The sequence below is a fragment of the Oncorhynchus masou genome, chromosome 29 (assembly GCF_036934945.1).
Source record: "Oncorhynchus masou masou isolate Uvic2021 chromosome 29, UVic_Omas_1.1, whole genome shotgun sequence".
Lineage (NCBI taxonomy): Eukaryota > Metazoa > Chordata > Actinopteri > Salmoniformes > Salmonidae > Oncorhynchus > Oncorhynchus masou.
Window position 1 is genome coordinate 1,249,793 of NC_088240.1, and position 13,452 is coordinate 1,263,244.

At 44.9% G+C, this 13,452-nt stretch overlaps 1 protein-coding gene across 1 annotated transcript in view; it reads right to left on the minus strand.

Moving 5' to 3' along the window:
* Positions 1-350: 350 nt before the first annotated feature.
* LOC135521085 (neurexophilin-2-like) overlaps positions 351-13,452 on the minus strand; it is a 135,033-nt gene continuing 121,931 nt past the window's right edge. The window contains exon 2 of the mRNA XM_064947030.1: positions 351-1,130. Within this exon, the coding sequence (XP_064803102.1) occupies positions 351-1,130 (780 nt within the window). The remainder of the gene's footprint in view (positions 1,131-13,452) is intronic.

Genomic DNA, 13,452 nt, shown 5'->3' on the forward strand with positions numbered 1-13,452 from the left:
TTGTAGTCCGGCAGATCTTCAGCCAGTGGAGCAGTAGGGAGTGTCATTATGGTAGTTGTAGTCCGGGCAGACCTTCAGCCAGTGGAGGAGTAGGGAGTTTCATTATGGTAGTTGTAGTCCGGCAGACCTTCAGTCAGTGGAGGAGTAGGGAGTGTCATTATGGTAGTTGTAGTCAGGCAGACCTTCAGTCAGTGGTGCAGTAGGGAGTGTCATTATGGTAGTTGTAGTCCGGCAGACCTTCAGCCAGTGGAGCAGTAGGGAGTGTCACTATGGTAGTTGTAGTCCGGGCAGACCTTCAGCCAGTGGAGGAGTACGGAGTTTCATTATGGTAGGTGTAGTCCGGCAGACCTTCAGCCAGTGGAGGAGTAGGGTGTGTCACTATGGTAGTTGTAGTCCGGGCAGACTTTCTGCACCAGTTTGTAGTCCACACTGTAGAAGGCGATGTAGATGCAGATGACTTTAAAGGGCTTAGAGCAGAGCCAGGAGACGTGGCTCTGTGTCTGTTCCTGGTAACACACCTTGGAGGAGTCGAAGCTGCACAGAGCCGTCTTCTTGTTGCGGTCCGTCTTCTCATACTCGATACGACAGTTGAAAGCTTTAGAGTCTTTTGTCTCCAGTGTGGACTGCTGAGCTATCTCAAACTCCACCACTTTAGACGGCGGCACCAGACTCACCGACACGTTCCCCAGGCCGGTGGAGTTATGGCGGAAGTAGACACTGAACGTTCCGTTACCGTGGTCCACGATCTTCCCGGTGATCAGCAGGTTAAGCTTGACAGTCTTAATGTTGGAGTGGAAGTCTCCCCAGCCAAACATCTTCTTGAACTTGCCTGTCTTGACGATGGGTCGTCGCTTGGCTCTGACCTGGCTGGCCTGAACATCTGTCTGGTTGGATAACCAATCCCAGAAGTCCTCCATGTTGTCTAGGTATGTCATGTCCCTGATGGGGTTATGTTTAAGGCTGGGGGGCCCGACAGCTCCAGGAACCCCCCTAGCGAACAGCCTCAGGGGGTTGAGGACTCTGGGACTGGCACCGGCTCCACTGGGGGAGAACTTCTCCTCATGGTCCCCCTGCTCCCACTCTATCAGCTCTGTCTCTGGGAACTGCAGCTGGACCTTCCTGCACCACACCTACAGAGGAAACACAGAGAGATACAGGAAGTTAAAGGACATGAACTACACAATGTACTATATACCACAACTGTAATATTCAAACAGCAGAGCGACTGGATGATTAAAATAATATAATACACATTAAAGCCATATTCTGTAATTTATTCACTTTTTAAAAAATAGCGACGCTATCTGCATAAACCGAAAGGTTATAATTATGTGGATGTTTGTCTATTGTTCCACTACTATTCCACTTTATGACCTACTATATCACCACAATATCCACTATAATATGTCCTCCTATACATGCATGGATTTGAAGTGTTCAGCTGTAATTATTTGTCCTAATCTAGACATAACACTCTACTCAGCAGTGATCCTCTCTACCTCACAGCCTCTGCTTCAGGAGTGGTTCCTGGTCCAGTCTAGATACATTTCAATCATAATACATGGTAATAAGCTGTTAGGTGTTAGCAGTAATTAGCTAGCAGGGACCGGAGGCCTGGACTCACTGGCTGGTTGCACCAGATGTGAAGCTTTAAAAAAGGCTGTTTCACATCTAACACAAGCTCTACTATATTTCCACCTCATTATAACTTCAGCAGTAAGCTTAATTGAAGCATATGTGTTCACAGCGAACAAACTAGACACGTTGTCTATGACCATTACACAGTGTTAGAACGTTGTCTGGTTATCTTTCAGAAAATAAATGTGTACAATGATATTGTACAGCGTTTAATATAATATACAGCAGCAGGAGAATGTTTATCGTTTGTCTCTTTTTATTGAACATACTGTACTCTAACTTGAGAGTAAACTAAATGTATTCCTCATGTTCAGTGAGATGCTCAGGTGGATTGGACAAGATTGGCATCATGGAAATGAGAGAAACATCTAAGGCTGATGAACAACTTGGGAAATTGCTGTGACAACAAGGAGGATAGCAAATATAGAGAGACATGTGAACTCCCTCTCCTCTCTCTCTCCCTTCTTTCTCTCCCTCTCTCTTTCCCTCCCCCTTCTTTCTCTCCCTCTCTTTCTCCCCCTTCTTTCTATCCCTCCTTCTCCCTCTCTCTCCCTCTCCTCTCTCTCTGCCTCTTTCTCCCTCTCCATTCTCTCTCTCCCTCTCCTCTCTTTCTCTCCCCCTCTCTCTCTCTCTCCCTCCTCTCTCTTTCTCCCTCTCCATTCTCTCTCCCTCTCTTTCTCCCCCTTCTCTCTCTCCCTCTCCTCTCTTTCTCCCCCTTCTCTCTCTCTCCCTTCTCTTGGCGATGTATGAGACACAACATGCTGCTGTATAATGTGTTGGTGAAGCTGTAAAGCCCTGAACAGTCACGTGGAAAGAAGAGGCAATCATTTAGACTTCAAAACTGAGAAAGAAAAAAACCTGCCAGGCAAGGTCTGATGAAGGAGAAACACAAAAGCTTCTTAATTAAGATTGGTTAATCGGAGCTGCTATGCTGATTGGTTAAGCGGAGGAAGCCGCTATGCTCCAGGCATTCCAGGGCGACGTGGCTTAAAACAGACACTATTATCGTAATAAGCCCCGATTTATGAAGTTGAAAACACAAGACCTCATTCCAAGTGTTCAAAGCTCAGAGATTCACTGCCAGGGTTGGGATGTGCCTGTGGAAGAGACCATGAAAACACAAGACCTCATTCCAAGTGTTCAAAGCTCAGAGATGAACTGACAGGGTTGGGATGTGCCTGTGGAAGAGACCATGGAAATGTGACTGACTTTCTTCTCACTGTTCTCTTTATATGTTCCTATAAGTACCTAATGTCACACAACCTATACCACACAACATATACCACGCCATCTTATCACACAACCTGTACCATGCCATCTTATCACACAAACAATACCACACAACCTGTACCACGCCATCTTATAACACACAACCTGTACCACGCCATCTTATCACAGAACCTATACCACACAACCTGTACCATGCCATCTTATCACACAACCTATACCACACAACCTGTACCACGCCATCTTATCACACAACCTATACCACACAACCTGTACCACGCCATCTAATCACACAACCTATACCACACAACCAGTACTACGCCATCTTATCACACAACCTATACCACACAACCTATATCACGCCATCTTATCACACAACCTATACCACACAACCTGTACTACGCCATCTTACAACACAACCTATACCACACAACCTATACCACACAACCTGTACCACACAATCTTATCACACAACCTGTACCACACAACCTGTACCACGCCATCTTATCACACAACCTATACCACACAACCTGTTCCACGCCATCTAATCACACAACCTGTACCACCCATCTTATCACACAACCTAGTACCACACAACCTGTACCACACCATCTTATCACACAACCTATACCACACAACCTGTACCACGCCATCTAATCACACAACCTATACCACACAACCAGTACCACGCCATCTTATCACACAACCTATACCACACAACCTATACCACACGCCATCTTATCACACAACCTATACCACACAACCTATATCACGCCATCTTATCACACAACCTATACCACACAACCTGTACCACGCCATCTTACAACACAACCTATACCACACAACCTATACCACACAACCTATACCACACAACCTGTACCACGCCATCTTATCACACAACCTATACCACACAACATATACCACGCCATCTTATCACACAACCTGTTCCACGCCATCTTATCACACAACCTATACCACACAACCTGTACCACACAATCTTATCACACAAACTATTCCACACAACCTGTACCACGCCATCTTATCACACAACCTATACCACACAACCTGTACCACACAATCTTATCACACAAACTATACCACACAACCTGTACCACGCCATCTTATCACACAACCTGTACCACGCCATCTTACAACACAACCTATACCACACAACATATACCACGCCATCTTATCACACAACCTGTACCATGCCATCTTATCACACAAACAATACCACACAACCTGTACCACGCCATCTTATAACACAACCTATAACACACAACCTGTACCACGCCATCTTATCACAGAACCTATACCACACAACCTGTACCACGCCATCTTATCACACAACCTATACCACACAACCTGTACCACGCCATCTATATCACACAACCTATACGCCATCTTACACAACCAGTACCTGTACCACGCCATCTTATCACACAACCTATACCACACAACCTATATCACGCCATCTTATCACACAACCTATACCACACAACCTGTACTACGCCATCTTACAACACAACCTATACCACACAACCTATACCACACAACCTGTACCACGCCATCTTACAACACAACCTATACCACACAACCTATACCACACAACCTGTACCACACAATCTTATCACACTGTACCACACAACCTGTATCACCACACACAACCTGTACCACGCCATCTTATCACACAACCTATACCACACAACCTGTTCACACAACTGCCATCTTATCACACAACCTATACCACACAACCTGTACCACGCCATCTTATCACACAACCTATACCACACAACCTGTACCACGCCATCTTATCACACAACCTATACCACACAACCTGTACCACGCCATCTTATCACACAACCTATACCACGCCATCTAATCACACAACCTATACCACACAAACAGTACTACGCCATCTTATCACACAACCTATACCACACAACCTATATCACGCCATCTTATCACACAACCTATACCACACAACCTGTACTACGCCATCTTACAACACAACCTATATCACGCCATCTTATCACACAACCTATACCACACAACCTGTACTACGCCATCTTACAACACAACCTATATCACGCCATCTTATCACACAACTATACCAACCTACAACCTGTATCCACACAACCTGTACCACACAATCTTATCACACAACCTGTACCACACAACCTGTACCACACCATCTTATCACACAACCTATACCACACAACCTGTTCCACGCCATCTTATCACACAACCTATATCACACAACCTATACCACACAACCTGTACCACACCATCTTATCACACAACCTATATCACACAACCTGTCCACGCCATCTTATCGCCATCTTATCACACAACCTGTACCACACAACCTATACCAAACAACCTGTACCACGCCATCTTATCACACAACCTATACCACACAACCTGTTCCACGCCATCTTATCACACAACCTATACCACACAACTTGTTCCACGCCATCTTATCACACAACCTACAACCACACAACCTGTACCACGCCATCTTATCACACAACCTATACCACACAATCTTACAACACAACCTATACCACACAACATATACCACGCCATCTTATCACACAACCTGTACCATGCCATCTTATCACACAAACAATACCACACAACCTGTACCACGCCATCTTATAACACAACCTATAACACACAACCTGTACCACGCCATCTTATCACAGAACCTATACCACACAACCTGTACCATGCCATCTTATCACACAACCTATACCACACAACCTGTACCACGCCATCTTATCACACAACCTATACCACACAACCTGTACCACGCCATCTAATCACACAACCTATACCACACAACCAGTACTACGCCATCTTATCACACAACCTATACCACACAACCTATACCACGCCATCTTATCACACAACCTGTACTACGCCATCTTACAACACAACCTATACCACACAACCAATACCACACAACCTCTACCACGCCATCTTACAACACAACCTATACCACACAACCTATACCACACAACCTGTACCACACAATCTTATCACACAACCTGTACCACACAACCTGTACCACGCCATCTTATCACACAACCTATACCACACAACCTGTTCCACGCCATCTAATCACACAACCTATACCACACAACCTGTACCACACAATCTTATCACACAACCTGTACCACACAATCTGCACCATCCCACCTTATCACACAACCTATACCACACAACCTGTACCACGCCATCTTATCACACAACCTATACCACACAACCTGTACCACGCCATCTAATCACACAACCTATACCACACAAACAGTACTACGCCATCTTATCACACAACCTATACCACACAACCTATATCACGCCATCTTATCACACAACCTATACCACACAACCTGTACTACGCCATCTTACAACACAACCTATACCACACAACCTATACCACACATCTTACAACACAACCTATACACACACAACCTATACCACACAACCTGTACCACACAATCTTATCACACAACCTGTACCACACAACCTGTACCACACCATCTTATCACACAACCTATACCACACAACCTGTTCCACGCCATCTTATCACACAACCTATATCACACAACCTATACCACACAACCTGTACCACGCCATCTTATCACACAACCTATACCACACAACCTGTTCCACGCCATCTTATCACACAACCTATACCACACAACCTGTACAACGCCATCTTATCACACAACCTATATCACACAACCTATACCAAACAACCTGTACCACGCCATCTTATCACACAACCTATACCACACAACCTGTTCCACGCCATCTTATCACACAACCTATACCACACAACTTGTTCCACGCCATCTTATCACACAACCTACACACACAACTTGTACCACGCCATCTTATCACACAACCTGTACCACACAACCTGTACCACGCCATCTTATCACACAACCTATCCACACAACCTGTACCACGCCATCTTATCACACATCTTATCACACAACCTGTTCCACGCCATCTTATCACACAACCTATACCACACAACCTGTACCACGCCATCTTATCACACAACCTATACCACACAACTTGTACACCACACAACCTATACCACACAACCTGTACCACGCCATCTTATCACACAACCTATTCCACACAACATATACCACGCCATCTTATCACACAACCACAACCTGTATCCACAACCATCTTATCACACAACCTATACCACACAACCTGTACCACACAATCTTATCACACAACCTATACCACACAACCTGTACCACGCCATCTTATCACACAACCTGTATCACACAACGCCATCTTATCACACATCTTACACACAACCTATACCACACAACATATACCACGCCATCTTATCACACAACCTGTACCATGCCATCTTATCACACAAACAATACCACACAACCTGTACCACGCCATCTTATCACAGAACCTATACCACACAACCTGTACCATGCCATCTTATCACACAACCTATACCACACAACCTGTACCACGCCATCTTATCACACAACCTATACCACACAACCTGTACCACGCCATCTTATCACACAACCTATACCACACAACCATCTTATCACACAACCTATACCACGCCATCTTATCACACAACCTATACCACACAACCTATACCACGCCATCTTATCACACAACCTATACCACACACCTGTACTAACCTGTACACAACCGCCATCTTATCACACAACCTATACCACACAACCAATACCATCTTACAACCTGTACCACCATCTTACAACACAACCTATACCACACAACCTATACCACACAACCTGTACCACACAATCTTATCACACAACCTGTACCACACAACCTGTACCACGCCATCTTATCACACAACCTATACCACACAACCTGTTCCACGCCATCTAATCACACAACCTATACCACACAACCTGTACCACACAATCTTATCACACAACCTGTACCACACAATCTGCACCATCCCACCTTATCACACAACCTATACCACACAACCTGTACCACGCCATCTTATCACACAACCTATATCACACAACCTATACCACGCCATCTTATCACACAACCACACAACCAAGTACCACGCCATCTTATCACACAACCTATACCACACAACCTGTACCACGCCATCTTATCACACAACCTATACCACACAACCTGTACTACGCCATCTTACAACACAACCTATATCACGCCATCTTATCACACAACCTATACCACACAACCTATACCACACAACCTGTACCACGCCATCTTACAACACAACCTATACCACACAACCTATACCACACAACCTGTACCACACAATCTTATCACACAACCTGTACCACACAACCTGTACCACACCATCTTATCACACAACCTATACCACACAACCTGTTCCACGCCATCTTATCACACAACCTATATCACACAACCTATACCACACAACCTGTACCACACCATCTTATCACACAACCTATATCACACACAACCTGTACACGCCATCTTATCACACAACCTATACCACACAACCTATACCACGCCATCTTATCACACAACCTGTACCACACAACCTGTTCCACGCCATCTTATCACACAACCTATACCACACAACCTGTTCCACGCCATCTTATCACACAACCTACGCCATCTTATCACACAACCTATACCACACAACCTTCCACGCCATCTTATCACACAAACTATACCACACAACCTGTACCACGCCATCTTATCACACAACCTGTACCACGCCATCTTACAACACAACCTATACCACACAACATATACCACGCCATCTTATCACACAACCTGTACCATGCCATCTTATCACACAAACAATACCACACAACCTGTACCACGCCATCTTATCACACAACCTTATAACACAACCTATAACACACAACCTGTACCACGCCATCTTATCACAGAACCTATACCACACAACCTGTACCATGCCATCTTATCACACAACCTATACCACACAACCTGTACCACGCCATCTTATCACACAACCTATACCACACAACCTGTACCACGCCATCTAATCACACAACCTATACCACACAACCAGTACTACGCCATCTTATCACACAACACAACCTATACCACACAACCTATACCACACAACCTGTACTTATCTTACAACACAACCTATACCACACAACCAATACCACACAACCTTACCACACAACCATCTTACAACACAACCTATACCACACAACCTATACCACACAACCTGTACCACACAATCTTATCACACAACCTATACCACACAACCTGTACCACGCCATCTTATCACACAACCTACCACGCCATCTTATCACACATACCACACAACCTGTACCACGCCATCTAATCACACAACCTATACCACACAACCTGTACCACAATCTTATCACACAACCTGTACCACACAATCTGTACCACGCCATCTTATCACCACCTTATCACACAACCTATACCACACAACCTGTACCATGCCATCTTATCACACAACCTATACCACACAACCTGTACCACGCCATCTAATCACACAACCTATACCACACAACCTGTACCACGCCATCTTATCACACAACCTATACCACACAACCTGTACCACGCCATCTTACAACACAACCTATACCACACAACCTATACCACACAACCTGTACCACACAATCTTATCACACAACCTGTACCACACAACCTGTACCACACCATCTTATCACACAACCTATACCACACAACCTGTTCCACGCCATCTTATCACACAACCTATATCACACAACCTATACCACACAACCTGTACCACGCCATCTTATCACACAACCTATACTACACAACCTGTTCCACGCCATCTTATCACACAACCTATATCACACAACCTGTACAACGCCATCTTATCACACAACCTGTACCACACAACCTATACCAAACAACCTGTACCACGCCATCTTATCACACAACCTATACCACACAACCTGTTCCACGCCATCTTATCACACAACCTATACCACACAACTTGTTCCACGCCATCTTATCACACAACCTACACGACACAACTTGTACCACGCCATCTTATCACACAACCTGTACCACGCAACCTGTACCACGCCATCTTATCACACAACCTATTCCACACAACATATACCACGCCATCTTATCACACAACCTGTTCCACGCCATCTTATCACACAACCTATACCACACAACCTGTACCACACAATCTTATCACACAAACTATACCACACAACCTGTACCACGCCATCTTATCACACAACCTGTACCACGCCATCTTACAACACAACCTATACCACACTACCTGTACCACACAATCTTATCACACAACCTATACCACACAACCTGTACCACGCCATCTTATCACACAAATTATACCACACAACCTGTACCACGCCATCTTATCACACAAACTATACCACACAACCTGTACCACGCCATCTTATCACACAACCTATACCACACAACCTTTACCACGCCATCTTATCACACAAAGTATACCACACAACCAGTACCACGCCATCTTATCACACAACCTGTACCACGCTATCTTATCACACAACCTATACCACGCCATCTTACAACACAAAATATACAACAAGACCTATACCACGCAACCTGTACCACACTGTCTTATCACACAACCTATACCACACAACCTGTACCACGCCAACTTATCACACAACCGATATCACACAACCTGTACCACGCCATCTTACCACACAACATATATCACACAACCTGTACCACGCCATCTTATCACACAACCGATATCACACAACCTGTACCACACCATCTAATCACAACACCTATACCACGCCATCTTATCACACAACCTATACCACACAACCTGTACCACGCCAACTTATCACACAACCTATATCACACAACCTGTACCACGCCATCTTATCACACAACCTATACCACACAACACTTATCACACAACCTGTACCACACACGCCATCTTATCACACAACCTATACCACACAACCTGTTCCACGCCATCTTATCACACAACCTATACCACACAACCTATACCACACAACCTGTACCACACCATCTTATCACAAAACCTGCACCATACAACCTATACCACACAACCTGTACCACGCCATCTTATCACACAACCTATACCACACAACCTATACCACGCCATCTTATCACACAACCTATATCACACAACCTGTACCACGACATCTTACAACACAACCTATAGCACACAACCTGTACCACGCCATCTTACAACACAACCTATACCACACAACCTATACCACACAACCTGTACCACACAACCTTACCATCACACTTAACACAATATACCACACAACCTGTACCACGCCATCTTATCATACAACCTATACCACACAACCTGTACCACGCCATCTTATCACACAACCTATACCACACAACTTGTTCCACGCCATCTTATCACACAATACACCACACAACTTGTACCACGCCATCTTATCACACAACCTGTACCACGCAACCTGTACCACGCCATCTTATCACACAACCTATTCCACACAACATATACCACGCCATCTTATCACACAACCTGTTACCACGCCATCTTATCACACAACCTATACCACACAACCTGTACCACACAATCTTATCACACAACCTATACCACACAACCTGTACCACGCCATCTTATCACACAACCTATACCACACAACCTGTACCACGCCATCTTATCACACAACCTATACCACACAACCTGTACCACGCCATCTTATCACACAACCTATACAACAAGACCAACTATACCACACAACCTGTACCACACCATCTTATCACACAACCTATACCACACAACCTGTACCACGCCAATCTTATCACACAACCGATATCACACAACCTGTACCACGCCATCTTATCACACAACCTCACACAATATCACACAACCTGTACCACATCATCTTATCACACAACCTGTACCACACAACCTGTTCCACGCCATCTTATCACACAACCTATACCACACAACCTGTACCACGCCATCTTATCACACAAACCATGCCATCTTATCACACAACCTAAACCACAACCATCTTACAACACAACCTATACCACACAACCTATACCACACAACCTACCACGCCATCTTATCACACAACCACGCCATCTTATCACACAACCTATACCACACAACCTGTACCACGCCATCTTATCACACAACCTATACCACACAACCTGTACCACGCCATCATCTTATCACACAACCTATATCACACAACCTGTACCACGCCATCTTATCACACAACCTATACCACACAACCTGTTCCACGCCATCTTATCACACAACCTACACCACACAACATGTACCACGCCATCTTATCACACAACCTGTACCACGCCATCTTATCACACAACCTATACCACACATACCACACAACCTGTACCACACAATCTTATCACACAACCTATACCACACAACCTGTACCACGCCATCTTATCACACAACCTATACCACACAACCTGTACCACACCATCTTATCACACAACCTATACCACACAACCTGTACCACGCCATCTTATCACACAACCTATACCACACAACCTGTACCATGCCATCTTACCACACAACCTGTACCACGCCATCTTATCACACAACCTATACCACACAACCTGTACCACGCCATCTTATCACACAACCTATATCACACAACCTGTACCACGCCCTTATCACACAACCGATATCACACAACCTGTACCACACCATCTTATCACACAACCTATACCACACAACCTGCACCACACAATCTTATCACACAACCTATACCACACAACCTGTACCACGCCATCATCTTATCACACAACCTATATCACAACCTATACCAACCTGTACCACCATCTTATCACACAACCTATATCACACAACCTATACCACACAACCTGTACCACGCCATCTTATCACACAACCTATACCACACAACCTATACCACGCCATCTTACAACACAACCTATACCACTGCCAACCTATCACACACAACCACACAACCACGCCATCTTATCACACAACCTATACCACACAACCTGTACCACGCCATCTTATCACACAACCTATACCACACAACCTGTACCACGCCATCTTATCACACAACCTATACCACACAACCTATACCACGCCATCTTATCACACAACCTGTTCCAACCTGTACCACGCCATCTTATCACACAACCTATACCACACAACCTGTACCACACAATCTTATCACACAACCTATACCACACAACCTGTACCACACCATCTTATCACACAACCTATACCACACAACCTGTACCACGCCAATCTTATACCACACACAACCGACACAACCTATCACACAACCTGTACCACGCCATCTTATCACACAAACCTATATCACACAACCTGTACCACAACCTGTACCACGCCATCTTATCACACAACCTGTACCACACACCTGTTCCACGCCATCTTCATCACACAACCTATATTACACAACCTGTACCACGCCATCTTATCACACAACCTATACCATGCCATCTTATCACACAACCTAAACGACGCCATCTTACAACACAACCTATACCACACAACCTATACCACACAAC